The following is a 21,916-nucleotide window of genomic DNA, read 5'->3' as shown; positions in this document are numbered from 1 at the left end:
GATTCTCCCTAGGGGACAAAGTATCCGTTGAGGGTCAGATGATAGGGACGGAGAATAACTCCGTGCTTCTTGCGTTTTTGGACTACGAGGTTCATCTCTTGGATATCTTCAACGATAGGTTCAAATCCCAGCCCGAAGGGAATGTTGAGGACCTTAGCCTGTTTCAAGGGAGGTAAGGTGCTCTTCAGTGGATTGAGGGGCAAACCCGGGAAGTAACCCTGGCGCATCATGATGCGGTTGACTGTGAGGTTGGCAAACGGGTCACAATCAAAGGGTGTTGATTCATCAATTATGGCATTCACAGCTTGGAATCCCCATATTTCATTATCATCTTCCTCAATGGCCTGGGAGGCTATTCCCTTTCTCATGACAGCTTTGATCGGGGAAGCAGGAATTGTGATTGTTTTCCCGTTGAAGGGGACCCTGATCTTCTGGTGGAGAGTTGAGGTAACCGCCTTGACGACGTGAATCCAGGGACGTCCCAAGAGCATATTGAAAGAGGCGTCGATGTCGACCACTTGAAAACTGGTTTGTCTTTCCAGCGGTCCGGTTGCGACGGTCAGAGTGATGAGCCCTGCGACCTTGCGACGAGTGCCGTCGTAGGCGCGTAATCCTTGATTTGTCGGGACCAAATCAGCTTTCTTAATACCCAGCTTGTGAGCAGTCTTGAGGGGAATGACATTCACCACGGATCCGTCATCCACAAGGACCATGGGCACATTCTTCTTGAGACATTGTACGGTAATGTACAGGGCAAGGTTATGATTGGCTCCGAAGGGAGGGATATCTTCGTCAGAAAAGACGACTGGGTTGTTTAAGTCAGGGGCGTCCCTTGTCATATGTGCCACTATTTCTTCAGAGGAAGAGGTGGAGGGCACGGTTAATTTTCCCAAGGCCCGTAGCAAAGCCTGTCGATGCTCAAAGGACGTTGCGATCAGTTGCCAGATTGAGATCTCGGCTTTTGCCTTCTGAAGCTGTTTGAGGATTGAATTCTCCGGAGCCCTCGGTTGAGTGTCTACCTCTAGGACGACTTGGTCATTTGTCGTTGGAACGACCGTTGGATTGCTCGGATTCTGATAGAGGCGTCCGGACCGGGTAAGGTGACCGATCTCTTTCGCCCGTTTCTCTTTCTCTGGGACAAGGTAAACATCTTCAACATCGTCTCTCCAGATTCCGTTGATTTCAGAATCTCGAAGGCACCTTGGAGGGGTATTCCTTGGTGAGTAGTTTTTGTGAGGGATATTTTTGTGAGGGTAATTTTTGTGGGGCTAGTTTTTGTTGGGTTGATTATTGTGAGGTGCATGCCAGAATGGTTGGGGGAGCAATCCGTCCTGGTGTGGGTAGTTTTGGGCGCTCGGGGGGTTTTCCCTCGGGCGTGGTGGCGGAGGATTGAAGATAAGTCGACGGTAGGCATCGTCAAGTCGGGTGATCCTCTCGGAGAGGCTGGCTATGGGTTTCTCAACCTGTTGGAACATAGTGAGCATAGTGGCAGCACTGAACACAAACACCCCGTCTGAGGGATCTTTCTCCAAAGCATTCACCTCGTCATCAACTGGCAGGATGAGGTGTGAGCAGTCCAGAGTTGGCTCATCGTCGGAGATGGCGTGGATTCCCAGAGGGTTTGTTTTGTTGTTTGGCTTAGTCGGTGGGGGGAAAAGGCAAATCCCCTTTTTCAATCATGTCTTGGATGATGTGTTTGAGTTTGAAGCAGGTTTCAGTATCACGCCCCTTCCCTTGATGGTACTGACAGTAGGCATTGGAGTTCCAGAACCGGAACTTCTTAGCATCGGTCGGATTCGGGGTGGGTCCGATTGGTTGTAACTTTCCCTGGTCCATGAGCCTCTTCAGAGCACTTGCGTAAGTTGACCCTATATTAGTGAACACTCTCTGGGAGCGCTCAGCTCTCTTAGCAGATGGTTCAACGAGGTTGACCTCATCGATTTTGTTTGTTTGGCTGTAGGTACGAGATCCGGTTGAGGTGGATCCTTGGTAGCCTCTGCCAGTAGTCTTGGCCAAGACACCCTTCCGGAGGTCATCTTCAATGCGTGTCCCCAGAATTTGCAGATCCTGGAAGGTCTTGATATTTTGATACCATAGTAAGTTGGCATACACTGGGCATAGATTGTTGACGAACTTTTCCACCAAAGTTGATTCACTCAGTTTAATGACCAATTGAGTACTCAACCTCCTCCAACGGGTTAAGAACTCGGTGAACCCTTCCTTATCGTTCTGGGTTAGAACCTCAAGAGTACGGGTATTGGCTTGGATTTCAACATTGTCAGCGTATTGTTTAGCAAATTCGACTGCGACCTCATCCCAAGTGGTAAGGTTTTCGGATCGAGGGAGTAATACCGCTGGCGAGGGATTGGTTCCAAAGAGGATGGAAAGATCCGGGTGAAAAGTTCCTGTTTGACCCTTTTAATGGCCATGTAGTCTTTGAAGGCACAGATATGATTGAGCGGGTCCTCCACTCCTTTGAACTTAGGTACGTCAGTCAGGGTAAAGTTGTCGGGTAATTGATCCCCAACAGGCTCGAACCTTCGGTTGTTCTCAAGATGGATATTGTTACCCCGGGCTAGGAGCTGTTCTTCCAAGAGCTTTAGCCTCTTCTCAGTTTCAGTCAGAGGCGGAGCGTTATGTTCTCCAGTTTCTTTGTTTTCTAGGGCGTCGATACGGGTTTCGACGCGATCCAAGGTGACCTTAAGAGCGGTAAGCAGGCTGGCTAGCTGACCAGTCGTGACATCTCTGTTGTTATCATTGTTTTTGTGGTTGACAGACGAAGTTGAAGACGGGGCCATGGCTCTGAGGCAGAAAAATGGCTCACATTACAACTCAATCCGACACGGTTCGAAGACTGAATGCAGACAACACAAAGGACGAAACAAAGGTCAGACTCAACAAGACGAGGGTGACCGAGTATGGTTCCTCGGTGCTGACTCGATTTATGACGTGACGGTGTTGACCGAACTTTTGACACGAGTCCAACATAACAGCATGACACCATTGGACGGGTCTCGTGGTGAGACGACTCATAAGTAAAGACCCATAAGTACGTTTGCTTCGACTCGGTAGACACGAGGCGAAATTGGAATGGTGGACTGAAGTTTTCGAAAATAGAAATTTTCAAAAAGATTCATTTGTCACTTTGTGGACGGCTTCCGAAGATAGAGATCTCCGCAAGTCGATCAGTTGAAAGGGTTATCTTAAGTTTATTTGCAAAAGACGGTTTGAGTTTGAATCGGATCGGAAAACAGTGTATTGCCTCCCAAGACGGTTTTGAAATTCAAAATTGTATGTTTTGAAAATCGAGTTTCAAATGTTTGAAGAGGTCTCGGGGACGGTGCATGGTCCTCGGGATCTCGAGAGTGTCTCGAGAAAAGGGTGCGTGCTTTTCTCGGGTTTTGAAAGAGCCATTGTCGGCGCGAAACGGGTTAAAGTCCGTGTCTAGACGCGGCGAATATAACGGCGTAAAAAGGTGATTCGAAATGGTTGTGAAAAACCGGGTTTGAAAATCGGCATTACGACGGCCTAGAAAGGCGTGTTGAAATGGTTATAAAACCCGGGTTTGAAAATCGTCATTACGACGGCCTATAAAGGCGTGTTGAAATGGCTATAAAAACCGGGTTTGAAAATCGTCATTATGACGGCCTAGAAAGGCGTGTTGAGATGGTTATGAAAACCGGGTTTGAAAATCATCATTACGACGGCCTAGAAAGGCGTGTTGAAATGGTTATAAAAACCGGGTTTGAAAATCGCCATTACGACAGCCTAGAAAGGCGTGTTGAAATGGTTATAAAAACCGGGTTTGAAAATCGTCATTATGACGGCCTAGAAAGGCGTGCAACGGTCGGCGAAAGACCGAGGTTTGAAACGGCCATTATAGCGGCGCAAAAGGGTGTTTTTTGAAAGTTTTGAAAATAACACAGAAGGACTTATGATTAAGTAGCACATAAGCACTCACAGTTCATTATATTATGCATTATGCTGACACGGGTTTTGGCTTAAAAGGGTGGGTTACACACCAAGCGATCAAACCCCGATTTGTGAGAGGGATACCAATCCAAACAAAATGTGTAAGGAGGGTGCCCTAGCCTCGTGCTCGAAAGTGATGAAAGCTCTTTGATGAAACAGAAATGTGTGATGTCAACGGTATGCTTGACTCAATCAGGATTCGAAACGTGGGGATGAGAAAACTCACGCCGACGAGACGAACCAACTGGTCGAAAAGGGTTAGGTTATGGGCCTGGACAAGGAACCTGACCGTGACCGTAATATCAATTAATGCATTCCAACCAAGACCTCGTTCGAGTCTTACCATCTAGGGATCACAAAGACGTAAGTGTCCTAGTTTTCCCTAGCGGAGTCGCCAATCTGTGGAAATGGCCCATCTGCAAGCCCACTTCGATCCGTGGACATGCAGTGGTCTTTTGAAAGCCACGCTCGGCGGCGTAAAAATGCTTTCGACCGGATCGTTTTAGATCGGTCGGTTTCGTCTCGGTAAGGGTCTCGAAACGATTAGAGATGTTCAGAGTCGCCATCAAGCATTTGTGGGATGCTTGGAACCCGTTCGAAATCCAGTTTATACCTCGGTCAAATCGAAGCACAAAGCAGCGTTTGACATAGGTACTAAAGATAAGGAAATCGTCCCTCTTTAGCATCCTATCTCTAGAATGACTCTCGTATGCCCTGGATAAGGTCATCCACTATCCAAAGTTTCTGAGTAAGAGGTGAAGGTACGTATTGGGAAGCCCTTTAATCATACACCCAATCCCGCCCGCGGTAGCGGCCTCTACCGATCGATCTTGGTTGGTTGAATGCAAAAGTTGATAAAACGGTTTAAATGCATGAATGCGCATCCAATAATTTAAACCTAACATGTGAGAGCTTTCTAAGTCGGTTGATTTAATCCAAGTATCAAGTATAAGATGTCGGGTTGGATTAATGGTTGATTTGCATGCAAGACGGATATTAAACATCTATTTACCATATTAGGTTTAGGGTGCATAACGTGATCCATTTGTCTTAGTAAGGCATTTTGCAAATACGATTTTGGAATAAACAAATAGTCTTCTGATCCATCCTATATCCGGGCTAATCGGAGTCGGGATCGTCCTAGACTAATGCTGGAAAGGGAACATGCCCTGTACCAGACGATTACATGAGGCGCGAGCCAGCCGGCGATATAAGGGGCCTCCCCCTGGTTTTGAAAATGAGAATTGAAGGTCCTGTTTGAGGCGCGGGTCACCCTACGGTTATATGCCGTATGCTGACCATTTAGGAAACGTTATAAAACGTGTTGAGAAATGGGTATTTAAACCCGATTTGGTTTGAAAGGGTCGTTTAGACCGCATTTGTGGATTTGAAGAACTAGACTCGAATAATCATCATTATTTTGATAATATTCGGTGTCGGGTTGGACTTGACATGAATAGTTTTGAAAGTGATTATGAAATAATTGTTTTAAGTTCATTTGACTATGATTAGTCGATACTCATCACCGTACCCGGGTTAAAATCCGGCATGGTATGTAGAACCAAGGATGACTTTGTGTTGGTGACTAATATATTTGTTTCGAAAATGTGAAGAAATGATGAAAGGCTTTAAAATACCCCCCAAAATGTAAAGAAATGAAATAAAAGGCTATTAAATGCCTTTTAAATGTCATTAACCAAATATTATCACCGAAACACGGATTTAACCGTCATGCTATGAGGAACCAAGGGTGAAAAATGTTTTATGGTTAAAACAAATGAAATAAAATAAAAAGGGTTTGAAAATATTTGAAATGGTAAAAACCGATTACAAATATGAAAATGAATTAAAGGGGAAAGACGAGAACAAACACGGTTGATCTCGACGACCAACACCCCATTTAGGCGCGGGCAAGCCGTGAAACCAACCAAGGGGCTTCTCTCGAGCCAAAAATCAGTTTTGGCTCATTTATCCCATGTTTCGGTTCATGTTATGCACGTTTTAGCATGTTATAGTCATGAAACAAATGAAAACATGATAAAAGGAGGATTTTTACACCCTCATACTTACATGTTTGGTTATGGCGAGTGACCGACGTAAGTGTAACAACTCGTTTGGTCGGAAAAAACTCGGTTTAAAACCGTTTTGGTAAGTAAAAAGAGTGTTTTAATATTAGTGACGGTGTAGTGGTCGAAGTGGTCGGTCAAGTGATTTAATGCACGATGACGGTACCAAACAATGTGTAAGGCTTGTATTTACGATCGGTAGGTCGTAAATACGCGTCGGATTGTGACTTAAGAAGTCAAGTCGAGAATTTTAAGGGAGAAAAGAGGGGGCGGACACTCGCGTAACTCTCAAATGGGGGGCATTTGAAGGGTATTTATAGGGAAATGAGTGGTTGTGTGAGTTTTGAGCGACGTGGCCACCTGGGCTGCTCAAAGAGGCGTGAGCCACGTCGCGGGTCTTCGAGGTAAGTTGTCGCTTTCACACAAACGCAATCATGATTTGTTCTGTCCTAGGTTTTGTAGTCATATGTTTGGTACTTGACCAAACATAAATCCTGGAAAACTTAAGGTAGAAGGTTTGAAATGTTTTGTTTTCGATGGTTGACTCAGTTTGACTCGTTGTTGGAGTCGGGATTTGAATTTCTAAGTCGGTTTTTGGTTCGGTGTCGGTTTTGACTCTAGTTAGTGTCATTGCGACCCCGTCGTCGTGCATTAAACACTCCAGGTATTTTTGAAATGTTTTGAGATGTTTTATTTTCGAAACTGTTTTAAGTTTTCCGACGTAAAGTTGTACACAAACTGTCGATCAAACGCCGCGATTCCAAAACATGTTGTAGTCCGATAATCATCGGGTGTTTGTCGGAGTTTCAGCAGATATTGGGTATCTACAGTATGCACTATTGAAGTGATTGATGAAGTAGTTGAATCGGTGGCTCGGGAAGAGTCGGAGATGGAAGAAGCCTTCCAAATCTCCCTACATGATGAGGAAATGAAGGAAGACCATGAGGTCGATGATGCACTTTTGAAGAAGGTGGAGGGACTTCTCCCTCCAAAGGTACAACTCAAACCTCTACCTCCCTCACTCAAGTATGTCTTTCTTGGTGAGAGAGAGTTTTATCCCGTGATTATTAATGCTAACCTAAGTCAGGCTCAAGAGATAAAACTTTTGAAAGTCTTGAAAGCCCACAAGAGCTCACTAGGGTATAGCATTGAGGACATCAAGGGACTAAGCCCAAATTTGTGCATGCATAGGATCGTGTTAAAGGAGTGAAGTTAACCTAAGGTTGAAGGTCTACGACGAATAAACCCCAAGATGGCCGAGGTTGTGAAAAATGAGGTCTTAGAATTGCTTGAAGTGGGGATTATTTTCCAAATCACCGATAGTAAGTGGGTGAGTCCCGTCCATGCAGTACCCAATAAAGGTTGGGTAACTATGGTGGAACAAGAGGATGAGACTCACATACCTACTCGTCCGGTGGCCGGGTGGCGGATGTGCATTGATTATAGAAAACTAAATGCCGCCACCCTCAAAGACCACTTCCCCATCCCCTTCATCGATCAAATGTTAGAAAGGCTAGCGGGGCATGCTTACTATTGTTTTCTTAATGGATACTCCGGATTTTTCCAAATCCCAATCCATCCGGAGGATTAAGTTACCGGAGAATGCCATTTGGGTTGTGTAACGCACCCGACACCTTTCAAAGATGTATGATGGCCATTTTCTCGGATTTTCTTGAAAAGAGCATGGAGGTCTTCATGGACGACTTTAATGTCCATGGAGACTCCTTTGACCATGAACTTGTTAATTTGACAAATGTTTTGAAGAGATGTGAAGAGCACAATCTAGTTTTAAATTGGGAAAAATGCCATTTCATGGTTGAAGAAGGTATTGTGCTCGGTCACGTTATCTCCAAGAGGGGCATTGAAGTTGATGGAGCCAAAGTGGCGGTCATAGAAAATTTATCACCTCCCTCAAATGTGAAGGGGGTAAGGAGTTTTTTTGGCCACGCCGGATTTTATAGGCTATTCATTAAAGATTTTTCAAAGATTGCAAAGCCATTAACCTCACTTCTCCTCAAAGATGTGCCTTTTGTGTTTGATGAAGTTTGTCTTGAGTCATTCCATAGGAAGCTTTGGTCTCGGCTCCTATAATTCGGGCTCCGAATTGGAATCTTCAATTCGAGATTATGTGTGATGCGTCGGATTTTGCGGTGGGCGCGATTTTAGGCCAAGTAGTTGACAAAAGACACCACGTCATCTACTACACTAGCAAAACTCTTGACCAAGCCCAATGCAACTATTCAACTACGGAGAAGGAGATATTGGCTGTAGTTCATGCTATTGAGAAATTCCGGCAATATTTGGTTGGCTCTAAGGTGGTGGTGTATACCGATCACACCACTTTAAGGCAAATCATGGTGAAAAAGGATGCCAAGCCAAGGCTCTTGAGGTGGGTTTTATTGCTTCAAGATTTTGACTTGGAGATCAAGGACAAGGCGGGAACCGAGAACGTGGTGGCCAACCACCTATCTCGATTAACCGTTGAAGATCATGGAATTCAAGATGGAAGTGGGCCGATTAATGAATGGCTAAGAGAAGATAGTCTTATGGGAGTTAGCACCACAACTCCATGGTTCGCGGACCTTGCTAACTACTTGGTAAATGAGTTTATACCAGATGAGCTAGACTCAAGAGAGAGGAGGAAATTGAGGCATGACGCCAAGAGATATTTTTGGAATGATCCCCACTTGTTCCGTAAGTGTGGGGATGGGATGTTCCGGAGGTGCGTGTCTAGAGAAGAGGGCATGGAAATCGTTGATCGAGTACAAAATTCGGCCTATGGAGGACACTTGGCCACTTCATGAACCATTGCCAAGATCCTCCAAGGCGGATTCTATTGGCCCTCTATGTTCAAAGATATTCACTACTTGGTAAAATTATGTGATGCGTGTCAACGCACCGGCAACATCGGAAAGAGAAACGAGATGCCCCTTTACAACATCCTTGAAATTGAGCTATTCGATTGTTGGGGCATAGACTTCATGGGACCATTTTCCAACTCATGCGACAATGAATACATTTTAGTCGCCGTGGACTATGTTTCGAAGTGGATAGAGGCGGTTGCATCACAAACCAGTGACTCCAAGGTTATGATGAAGATGTTCAAAAGCACAATCTTCCCCCGGTTCGGAACTCCACGAGTTGTGATAAGTGATGGTGGCTCCCATTTCCGAAAGAGCACGTTCAAGTCATTGTTGGAAAATCACGGAGTGAGGCATAAGACCGCCCTTGCCTACCATCCACAAACTAGTGGGAAAGTGGAAGTGTCTAACCGGCAAATCAAGGCAATACTCGAAAAGGTGATAAGCAAAAATCGGAAAGATTGGTCACAAAAATTGCCGGATGTCTTATGGGTTCTCCGCACGGCATACAAAACACCTTTGGGAACCACACCCTACAAGCTTGTGTATGGCAAGGCTTGTCATTTGCCCGTTGAGTTGGAGCACAAGTCTTGGTGGGCTCTTAAAGAAATGAATTTTGATTTTGATGCCGCCGGAGAAGTTCGATTCCTTCAAATGAATGAACTAGAAGAATTGAGGTTGAAAGCTTATGAGAGCTAAAAAATTTACAAGGATCAAATGAAGAAATGACATGATGCCAAAATTGTGAAGAAAGATATCGATGTAGGAGACCTTGTTCTCCTTTTCAATTTCAAAGTGAAGGTATTCCCAGGCAAGCTTAGATCAAGGTGGTTGGGACCCTTCAAAGTGATGGACATATCTTGTTACGGTGCCTTTGAACTTTGGAGTGAGGAAGGAAGAACCTTCAAAGTTAATGGGCAACGAGTGAAGCATTACTACGAAGGAGATGGCAAGGGTCCTATTGAAGTGCTCTACCTCGGGGAACCCCTTCCCGAGGAGGAGACAAGTTAAAAGTTCTTGAGCAATGAATAGGTTTGGTGGAGTTTCTCAAGAACCACCATTTTTTGTAAATATTGCATTCATGTTAGTGTAGGTGCATGGGAGTTACTTGGGTTACTCGGGTTTATCATCACTTGGAGTTGCCGTTGGAATTTAGGAGAAGTTCTCATGGTGAAATTGTGTTTGGGAGAGTTGATTTTTGAAATGATCCGTCTTCGGTAAATGATTGATGTTTGAAACATAAGATGTGCCCAAAATGGTTTTGAGCCTATGGACAGGCAGCCTGCCTAGGACAGGCTTAAAACCCGCTGGAACTTTTGGACATAATTCAAGTGAGCAAAATTTGAAAAAATGTGAAAGAGGAGTTCCAGCCGGTAGACCGGCGGACAGTCCATGACCGGCTAGAAAACTGCTGTAACTTTGGTGCAATTTGATGAAGAATTCAAGTGCAAAGGACTCCCAGCCGGCCGGCCGGCAGCCGGTCTACCGGCTGAGAGTTCCTTTTTATGACAAATTGGCGGAAACTTCTTGGAAGGACTCCCAGCCGGTCGGCCGGCTGAGAGTCACTTTTCTTCCTTAGAAATTTTTTCCCGAAAAAAGGGGGGAGTCTGAGCCGGTCGGCCGGTTGGTGACCGGCCCAGAACCCGCTGATTCTCAAGGCCAAAAAATTGCAAAAATAAAAAAAAATAACCATGGGCTCTGAGCCGGTCCACAATCGGCCCAGACCCACTGACCGGATGAGCTTTTCTCCTCTTCACCACTCATTTTATTTTCACTTTCTAAAAATCACTTTCTCTCTCTCTCTCTCTCTCTCTCTCTCTCTCTCTCTCTCTCTCTCTCTCTCTCTCTCTCTCTCTCTCTCTCTCTCTCTCTCTTTCTCTCTCTCTCTCTCTCTCCTAAACACAAACACCATTATTTCTCCTCACCAACTCAACCACAAATCCTCAAAATCATCATCAAATCATCAATCTTATGAAGAAAAACTACCTTTTAACCATATATCATCACTCCAAACCCCATCAACATAAAAACACCAAAAATATCAAAAATTATCACTTCCAAATCTAGGGTTAGCAAAATCCAAAAATTCGACTTCATCTTTCGGGTAAGTTCTATACTCTAGTATTGTTTGTTTAAGGTTTATTTGTCCTTTTAAACCATTTGGTGGGAAAATTTGGGTTTTAACTTGGGTTAACAAGGTAAGGTAACTATTTGTCAAAGATGGTACCAAGCAAGCGAGCTAGGGCCGAGGCTAGCTCTAGTAGAACCGTGGTGGCACCTGTCCCATCCTTTCCGGAGGTGATTTTCATTACCGAAGCGCACATGGTAAGGTTTGCTCACCTTAAATCTAGTGACATTATTCCTATTAGATTCATTTGTCGCAATACTTTGAGAAGACTTGGGTGGGACACCGAATGTGAGAAATTATTCAATGGGGTCGGGATGGGGGCAATGTACAATTTACGTCGCCAAACTTTTGAAAGAATCACACTTGAATTTTTGTGCTCCCTTGAACTGGAAAAGAATAAGAATACAAGTAAAATAACTAGTATATATTTCCGGTTAATGAACAAGACGGTAGAAATTACCCTTGAAAGTTTTGGTAACATGTATGGGTTGCCATGTACGGGGAGCCATCTTCCCCCGACGAGGTTTAATCAAGAAGAGTTGTGGAAAGCAATTTCGGGTGAGAGTACCGATGATGAGCCGAAAATGAAAGAGAGTCACATCCATAGCCTAATCATCCGAACTTGGCACCGCTCTATGGGGTGGACCGTATTTGGGAGGCATGAGCCTCACAATATGCGCTCCGATGAGCTTTATATACTTGAAAGCTATCTTAGGCAACAACCCAAAGACTACCAAATTAACATTGCCCACTTGATGATCCTTCACATGCAAAAGATTGGAAACAATATCCGCAATAATTCACCAATCGTGATAGGGGGTTTGATCACCCAAATTGCCAAAAGTACGGTGGGTTTTGTAGAGTCGTGGCATCGGCCGGTTGAGGGAATCAGTACCATAAACAATGACCACTTAACCTCACTTGACTTTATAAGGTACTATTGGGATGATAAGAAAACTTACCTATTGATCCGGAAATGTTTGACCTCCATTGCTCTCCCAAACGCCCGCGACCTTACCCAAGAGAGGTATCTCCTTCCACTAGCCCAAACTACCCCTCCAATTGTTGGAATATGTGTCCTCCGACAATAATGCGATCACAACTGTCGATCATGATGATCACATGTTTAAATCTCATTTTAAGAATACATGTGGGATGTAATATTTTACAGTCAACTGGTCCACACATATCGGTAATGATTGGCTGACTAGAGTTTGACATTACTGTGGTGCGACGGTGGTGATCAGTTGATCCCCTTAGGTCATACCTATAGAGAAATACTCTTAATTGATTATTTAATTAATAGTATGCCGATACGAGTTAATTAAATTGCTTAAAATTGACGGATGATCTTGTGAGTAAAATTAACGTGTCTTATTGTAATTCGATTAAGTTAGATACGGTCTAAGTAATCGAATTGTTTTATTACTTAGATAAAATTATTGTTTACGAAACAATTGAAATTGAAATTGAATGAATGATTTATTATAAATACAAGACGTTGTAATTTATAATTTGATAAACCGTTTTGGCACAAGTAATTACGAATTACTAGTCGATTTTTCATATGACATATTTTATGAGTATGTTGATTTTTAATATGTTATAAATACATTACCATTTCACAAGTCAAGCAACATGTCACATATGTCACAATTGACAAAAGACAAAATAAAATGGACCTTCCATTTTATGTCATATGTGCCGAAAATATGGAGGGAGTATAAGGTTTATATTGTGTTTTTATTTTAAGTGGAAAACACAATGATTAAAACTAACTAGTTACCTTGCATACCTATTCTTTCTTGGGTAGAAAAACTAGCTCATGCATTGGGCACTCTCCTCCCCTTCAACCGGTTTTGCATGGTAAAAAGCCAAGGGTTTTTCCTCTCCATTATTCATTCATTTTTGATGATAAAAATTTCTAGTGTAAGAAATAACTATTCTCTCTACATCTTATAAAACATTTATAGAAATAAAAACCTCACAAAAGCTCCTCTCTTGACCAAAATATTCAAGAGAAAATACAATTTATTTTGTGTCAAATTTTAAGTAAGACTTGTATTATTTCTAGTACAAAATAGTATTAGTTATTAAGAGGTTTCCTTGGGTATTCACTTTTGGGAGAGGTTCTATTTTGGACCTTTTGTTCATCCATTATAAGGAAGCTCAAGAACTAACAAGAAGGAGATCTTGTTGGTACTCTTATATCCGAAATCCCAAAGTAAGAAAGACGATTTCTTCTCTTATCTAGTTTTAGTTTGCATGCATAAGATCTAACATTTATTTTATGACTAAATAAATTAATTCATATATGAATATGTAAATTAATGTGATTAATGAATCTAACAAGCGGTATAATGAGCCTTAGGTTGTTTGCATGCAATTCGGTTTATAGTTTTTCCGAGTTATATGATTAACATACAAAACTAATTAATTTTGATTTATGAAGATAAACCTTAAAATAACATTGCATGTTAAACGTTTCTGGTCCTAAGTGAGTTTTAGGACATTTTGGTTTATTTATGGATTTTATAGTACATTTTATATAATATTGGCATTAAAATGTGATTTTTATGATAAAAATGTCATTTTTGGACGAAAAATAGCTAAACTTCGAATTTTTCAGTGGTTTTTGGATATGTTTTTACATATATTATCTACTGATAGCCTATAAATTGTAATGATAAAATGAATTGTTTTGCTCGAAATATGGATTTTTCAAGTTAAAATCGTATTTAAATGGGTAAATAGGTTATTATGAGTTATATTTCGAATCTGGTCATGGAAATTTAGTATGTTGTCACATGCAGTTTTACAAGATGTGTGTAAAATATTTGGCTATAATGAAGTCTTTATGCATGATTTATGAATTTTTGATGAAAAATCACATAAATAGTGACTATAATTAGAAATAATGATAAAACATACTTCATGACTAATGAAAAATGTCACATGTTGCATTTTATCATATGTTTCAGATCTAAAAGTGAAAAGTTGATAAGTATAATTTTTCTCATATTTTTATGGTCATAATTCTTAAAACCGATAAACCGCAACATTGTTTTTCTCGATAAATTTTCGAAATTTTTAACCTAAGTTTTGAACATTATGAGTGTCATGGTATTTTTCTAGAATGTTCATGAGTGTTAATTTCAAATTTCGAAATTATTTGAAATTTTTATAATTTAATTTGAAGTTTATAGCATAATTTTGTATTTTGGGTCCATTTATGAACAATATTAAGAAATCAAGTTTAATTATTGTCAAAATGTTAGTGGAGACTCATTTTGAGTCCTAAGATGGTTAGGGTAATTAACTTGTACATAAATAAGAATTTATGTAATTATTGTGATTTTAATAAGTTAAATCACGCAAATCCGTAAAAACCAATTAATATATGATATTGGCTCTTAAAAGGCGATTTAGCATAAATCTAGCATGTTCATACATATTATAATGCTGCAATTTATTTATGATTGTCATATTTTAATTTTATGTAATTTTGAATTATGTAATTTTTACTTAGTATGGCCTTAGTTTTAATTGGTATTACCCGAAATGTATGGGAATATCGATTCGGTTGTAATTATTGTGATCTCGTATCACCGTTTTGTAATTTAATAGATTTATTTTTACTTTAAAACCCCAAATACGAAAAACCCAAAAAATCCAAATAAGTTGTGGAATTACCGAAAGGAAAAAGACCAATTGAACCTAAAGGAGGCGATTATGAACCCTAGCGGAAAAACCCTAAGTAGCCTACTTTTCACGTACTTTTCAGCTTGATTTCTCATCAATGGCACGTAATTCATCTAGCAAGACGAAGCATAAGCAATCTAGTAGGCTTCAAAAGATGAAATCAGCAAGGAAAAGTACAAATAGTAAGGAGAAAACTAAGAAAACGGGACCACAAGAGGAAGATGTGATAAAAACAAAAACTATGCAGGAAATTAATGGTATCCCTGGACTACAGTTTGATGAGGTTGATGATAATCAACCGGTTGAGGAAGTTATAGTAGAAGATGTGACAGAAACAGATATTGAAGATAATGCATGGGTCACACAACGAGGAAGAAAGCGTGTCGTGGTTTCTGAGGAAGAAGAGAATACTGAAAATATCTTGCAGTTCACCACAGAAGACACAAAAGAAGAAATTGAATTCTGGAACAATGCGGTGTACTGCTTTGTTCTAGGAGCAAATCCTCCATGGGAGGTTTTGCAAGGCTTTATTCATCGAATATGGCAGAAGCACAATGTAGACAGGATATCCTTTATGCCAAATGGGATATTTCTAGTACGATTCAAGCATAGCAAGGATAGGGAAGCCATATTGCAGGCAGGTCATTTTATGTTTGATAACAAGCCCCTGATAATTCGACCCTGGGACGTGAATGTTGAGTTAATGAAGGAGGATGTCAAAAAAGTGCCTGCATGGATAAGGATTCATGATCTACCCCTCAAATTCTGGGGTAAATGTTTGCCTGCCATAGCAGGCCTGGTAGGCAAATTCCAGAAAGCGGATCAAGCTACAGTGGACAAAACCAGACTGGGTTTTGCACGTGTAATGATTGAGCTTCATGTTGGCCAACCATTCCCATCTAAAGTGAGATTTTTAGATGAGTCTGGCAAGATGATCTATGTGGGGATTGAATATGAATGGAAACCATCAGTGTGTACCAAATGTAAAGGAATAGGGCATGAAATGAATACTTGCAGGAAACCTGCAACAAATAAGCAAGTGCCTAAACCAGTACAGCAAGTCTGGAAGCCAAAGCTTTGTAGTCATTGGACCACTTTGTACAACCCGATCAGAAAGCGGTGAAATCTCCTGAATGCACCCCTTTTTCTTCTCCTGCACGTATTACTATCGATCAAACATCCACACCAAAGAACTCCCCATAAGACCGGTTCCTCTGAGCTCTTGTGGAAGGTGAAGTAATTCCAAAAGTTGGCATTGGCCAAAACGTTACCCCTCATTCCAATATTATTAATGAATAACATAGGATTTTGGAATGTTCGTGGTTTGAATAATGTAAATAAACAAAAAACGGTGAAATGGTTTATACATAATAAAGATATTGGTCTGTTTGGATTGATTGAGACCAAAATAAATGCAAAAAATGTGAGCAACATCTCTAGCACTATGTTAGATGGATGGTGTGTCACAACTAATAGTAGTTTGCATAAAGGAGGACGTGTATGGATTCTCTGGAAGCCTAATCTCTTTGATGTCATGGTGTGTCAATATGATGCACAGTTTATTCATACACGAGTAACTGCTAGGATATCTAAGTAACAGTTTTGGTTCACAATGGTGTATGCTTACAATGATGGTATTGGAAGAAGAGACCTATGGCGAGAGTTAGACAAGATAGCGGTCAATGCGGTGGGGCTTGGGCTTTGGCAGGAGATTTTAACACTGTTATTGATCCTAATGAAAGACTGGGTGCTAACACCAGACAGGCTGATATGGATGAATTTTTGGACTGTATTGCTACCTGTGGTGTCACTGATATTGCTGCTACTGGAGCGTACTACACATGGACCAACAAACAGGAACCACTTACAAGAGTGTTTAGTCGGTTGAACAGGTTCATGGTTAATCAGGAGTGGATGAATCAGTTCCCTAATATGATGGCACACTTCCACCCGGAGGGTTTATTTGATCATTGCCCGTGTACTGTGGGCAACTATGAGATAGGGGGTGGCAGGAGAGCTAGTTTTAAGTACTACAATATGTGGGGCAAAGTAGACGATTTTATACCCACAGTTACTGAACAATGGAACAAAAACTACCCAGGGCATAAAATGTTTGCTGTCATTAAGAAACTGAAAGCTCTAAAACCTGCTTTGAAGGCACTGAATAGGAGTTGCTATCCTGATATTGTTAACAACACTCTAATCGCAGAAACCAGACTCCAGGAGTTGCAGAAACAGTTAGCCACTGATATCCACAATACTGAACTGATGCAGAAGGAATTTCAAGCTGCTGCTGATCTTAAGAAGTTGAGTGTGGCAAGAGACAGCTTCCTGAGTCAGAAAGCCAAGTCCCAGTGGCTAGAAGAGGGTGACAGTAACACTGCATACTTTCATGGAGCCATCAAGAAGAGAATTAATATGAATAAGGTGATTCAGATTGAAGATCAATATGGTAATGTATGTACTGAGAGCCAGACCATCCAAAATGCCTTTCTTGACTATTATCAAACTCTCCTAGGCAGCAATAAACCTACTGAGCAAGTGAGACAGTGTGTTCTAAATGAGGGGAAATTCTGTACTCAGGACCATGCACTGTTGTTAAATGCACCTGTCACTAATGCTGAAATCAAAAAAAATCTTCTTTGACACTCCAATTGATAAGTCTCCAGGGCCTGATGGATACACAAGTGCATTTTTCAAGGACAGTTGGGATGTTATAGGAGAAGATGTGTGTGATGCTATCAAAGATTTCTTCTCCACTGGTAAGCTTCTAAACCAGATAAATGCCACTAACATTACTCTCATACCAAAATGTGAGAGGCCAACCACTGTCAAACAATTTCGACCTATTGCATGATGTAATATGATTTACAAGGTAATATCTAAATTACTATGTAATAGGCTGTCTCAAGTTTTGCCTGATCTCATAAGTGACAATCAAGGAGCCTTTATTAAAGGAAGATCTATTATAGAGAATGTACTTATTTGTCAGGACATTGTCAAGATGTATAACAGGAATGCTGTGTCACCAAGATGTTTGTTTAAAATTGACCTCCAGAAAGCTTATGATACAGTGGAGTGGGATTTTGTTGAGCAATTATTTCAGGGCCTGAAATTTCCTTCTGAATTTACTCATAAAGTTATGACTTGCATAAGATCCACATCCTTCTCTTTATGTCTCAATGGTGGTAGTTTTGGTTATTTTAAAGGTAAAAGAGGGTTGAGGCAAGGGGACCCTATCTCTCCTCTTATTTTTACCATATGCATGGACTACCTTACCAGAATGATTAATTATGCTGTGGCTAGATGGCCATTCCAATACCATCCTCTTTGTAAGGCATCCAAATTGAATCACCTGATGTTTGCAGACGACCTGTTAATGTTTTGTAAGGGCAATGCTACTTCTATAATACTGTTACTCAGGGCTTTCTCATCCTTTTCTAGAGCTTCTGGCCTGTCTATGAACAGCTCTAAATCTGAGGTCTATTACAATGGAGTTGGGCAACAGCTTAAAGAGGACATACAACAGGCTACAGGGTTTGTGGAGGGTGCTATGCCATTTAGATATCTTGGAGTCCCCATCAAAGCAGGTAGACTGACTAAGACTGAATGCAATACTATAGCAGAGAAGATGGTAGGAAGAATAAGGAGCCTTGGGGCAAGAAAACTCTCCTATGCAGGTAGAGTAGTACTCATCAATTCAGTTCTTAATACTCTCTACTCATATTGGGCAAGCATTTTTCTGTTACCAAAGAGCATTATCAAGAGAATTGAGGGCATTTGCAGAAATTATTTATGGGATGGCAGTGCTGAATATCACAGAGTCCCACTTATTGCTTGGGATAAGCTTACACTGCCTAAAGAAGAGGGAGGTCTGGGAATTAAGAAAGCACAGCTATGGAATTATACAACAGTGGCCAAACTGGTGGACTGGATTTATGGGAAGGCTGATAGACTGTGGATTAGATGGGTCAATCAAGTATATTTAAAAGGAAGGGATTGGCATGAGTATGTCCCTCCTGCTGATGCTGCTTGGTCGTGGAAGAACATATGCAAAGTCAAAGAAATGATGAAAAATGGATACTCTGATGGACAGTGGACTGCTGATGTTAAAGGGTATTCCATAAGAAGTGGATATGATTGGCTTAGGATTAAACAGCCTAAGCAAGATTGGGTGCCTCTGGTTTGGAACAAATGGAACATACCCAAACATACCATTATTGCTTGGATCATCATGAATAATGGTTTGAATGTGAAGGAAAAACTTTGTAAAATAGGCTACTGTACAGATGATTGCTGCTTGATCTGTGGCATTGATGTTGAAACACAGGAACATCTATTTTTTGATTGCAGATACAATCAGAAAGTAATACACCAGATGGAGAACTGGTGTGGATTCCCACTGCAGACTAACAGGAGCATGGGAATGCTGTCATCTAAAGGAAGCCTGAAGCAGAAAGTTCGATTCCTGATGATAACTGCAAGCTATTATCAGGTATGGATGCAAAGGAATAGTGCCAGAATGAAACAAGTGTTGCTTAAGCCAGAAAAAGTAGCTGAACAAATCATTGAGGATGTAAAGAGTAGAATCAGAAGGAAGCTCATGAAGCCTGTTTCGAGTACTGAGAAGAAATTGCTGGAAAAATGGGGTGTCCTAGGAGTGTGCTAGCAGCATGTGTAGGCAAAAAGAAGTGTATGCATACTGTTTTGGTTAGCTAAGGCTCTTTATGGTTAATGGTGCTTGATATCCTCTTGTAATTAAACTTATTATTTGATTTTAATATAATCTCACATTTCACCAAAAAAAAAAAAAAGTTATGTAATTCATTTTGTAATTTAATTATTCCGGAGTTCCTTGAAGACGGTGCCATTCGAGAAGGCGGTCCATCAAAGAAAGTGTTGCCTTGAAGTGTGTGCCAAGACCGAAGTTCAAGGAACCAAAGGAGTTAGTTTCCGAATTTGTAATAGTTTATTAGATTTACTATTTTAGGAATACCATACTAGGATTTTATTTTTATGCTTTGCATTTTATTTATATGTTGCATGCATCGCTAAATCGCCATAACTAAAAATGCATTTTAAATCGATTTTATCGACCGTGTCAATTACAATTATCGTAGTTCACCGCTTTAGTTCACTTAAAACGTGATAGATAATAAATTGACATGAACTCTCGCTAAAATAAACAATTGAGACATAGCCTTACCAAAAAGTAGAAACCATGAAAACCTATTTCATGAGGGAGTGCGCTCGGCCATACCAGGGTACAAACCTTGTTACATAGGGGAAGTGGGTGATAAATGTCTATCCACCGAATTCATGTTGATAAGGGATGAATCGGCCCTACCGTGACCAAGTTGATGTGGATTTGGATCATGGACACATTTATTCGAAATTTTGGTTGAACTCAACAAAAGTATTCTCGACCATTGCCGAATGTGTTTTGGGCTAAAGATAAATATTAATGTAATTTTATCGACCAAGACTTCTAAAAGTAGAATCGATTAAAGCATTAATCCACCGAGTTATATTGATAAGGGATGAATCGGCCCTACCGTGCCCAAGTTAATATGAATTTGGATCTTGGAATCATTTATCAAGTTGGGTAGGGGTCACTAGATAAATGCAATAAAACTTGTTTAAATTAAAATTTACGAGTATTATTATTATTTTACAAAACGACAAGTCTTTTATTCCTTCTATTTTTGTTTTGTAGATCACTTTTATTTCTCATAACAAATGGCCGCACTGAACACCAACACCACCACTCTCACTAATGTTTCATGGCTCCGATCCTTCATGGATCGTTGTAAACTTGAAAAGAATGGGTCAAATTTCTCCGATTGGGATGCCCAACTCAAATTAGCCGCTCAAGGTGACGACAAGCTTCGTTACCTCACCGAGGCCTCTCCACCCGAACCTAATGCTAGGTCGAGTGCCGCCACTAGGGAAGCATATGAGGCTTACCACAAAGAGTCCGCCGCTATGAAAAATGTGTTGATTTTTGCTATGGAGGCGGATCTCCAAAGGAGAGCCTTTAAAATGGGCAACGCTAATGAAATCTATTCCAAACTTGTGACAATGTTCTCACAAACACCGAGGATCGTCCAATATGAGGCGGCCTCGGCATTCTTTGATCTCGATTTTAAGGAGGGCCAAAAGGTTAGCCCTCACGTGCTCAAATTGTTGGAGCTAGTCGAGACATAGAAACTTCAAAAGGTTGAAATCCCCAAGGAACTCATTGCAGATAGGATTCTTCACTCCTTATCCAAAGTCAAGGCATATGTACAATTCCGGGTGAATTTCAATATGCAAGACAAGGACGTGTCTCTTGAAGAGTTACACAAGTTACTTGTGCAAGCCGAAAGAGACATGGGGCTAAATGTTAACCCACCTAAGGATGTGCTTAATATAAGCACTAAGAGCAAGGGGAAGTTCAAAAAGAATGGGAAAAAGGGTAAGAGGCAAGCTCCCATGTCCACCAAGGCTAAGACTTTTGAAGCTAGCACTTTCAAAACCAACAAGGGTACTCTTGATAAATGCCATTATTGTAATGGTGTTGGACATTGGAAGAGGAATTGTTCCAAGTATCTTGGTGACATCAAAGCTGGAAAGATCACTCCAGTAGGTAAATGACTATCCTTTCTTTTATGTTTCTAATTCAACTATGGTATTTTGATACAACGTTGTGATAATGTATCCCCTTTTTATTGTAAATAGGGCCTCCTCCAAGCAAAGACAAAAGGAAAAGAGAAGAAAGCTTGAGAAATCATGAAGGAGCTAGGAGTAGCTACCAATGAAGCTTGGATTTTATTATTGTCTTTATTTTAATGTTATGAATTTTAGAACTATTTTGATTTCCGTGTTCGACATGGAAATGTTTGATCCTTTCTAAACAATGGTTGTATTTTGGATTATGGTGGCTTGGCTTGCAACCCAAGTCACCCCTATTATCGTATTCGTTTGTTCTAAAACTTCATCTTTATATGCTTGCACATAGAAACATATGATCATCTACTTAAAGTGATCCAATAGACAATTATAATGATGGGATTCATTATATGTCCACAAGCTTGAGGCTTGTGTATGATCAATTATAAAGTGATATTGAGTTGATGAATTCTCCTAAAAGAATGTCAATTACCAAGTACACTCATCAAACCTATTAGTTAATCTGTGAGATAATC

At 40.9% G+C, this 21,916-nt stretch overlaps 2 protein-coding genes across 2 annotated transcripts; both read left to right on the top strand.

Annotated features, from left to right (window-relative positions):
* The first annotated feature begins 8,962 nt into the window (after window positions 1-8,962).
* LOC141619377 (uncharacterized) lies at window positions 8,963-9,598 on the top strand. Its single transcript, XM_074436395.1, has one exon. It carries the CDS (start codon window positions 8,963-8,965, stop codon window positions 9,596-9,598), a length of 636 nt encoding a protein of 211 aa, XP_074292496.1.
* Window positions 9,599-16,382: 6,784 nt separating this feature from the next.
* Window positions 16,383-17,375, top strand: LOC141619376 (uncharacterized). Its single transcript, XM_074436394.1, has one exon. It carries the CDS (start codon window positions 16,383-16,385, stop codon window positions 17,373-17,375), a length of 993 nt encoding a protein of 330 aa, XP_074292495.1.
* The last annotated feature ends 4,541 nt before the right edge of the window (window positions 17,376-21,916 follow it).

This window comes from Silene latifolia, chromosome X (assembly GCF_048544455.1).
Source record: "Silene latifolia isolate original U9 population chromosome X, ASM4854445v1, whole genome shotgun sequence".
In the NCBI taxonomy this organism is placed as follows: domain Eukaryota; kingdom Viridiplantae; phylum Streptophyta; class Magnoliopsida; order Caryophyllales; family Caryophyllaceae; genus Silene; species Silene latifolia.
This window is presented reverse-complemented; position numbering and strand designations above follow the sequence as displayed.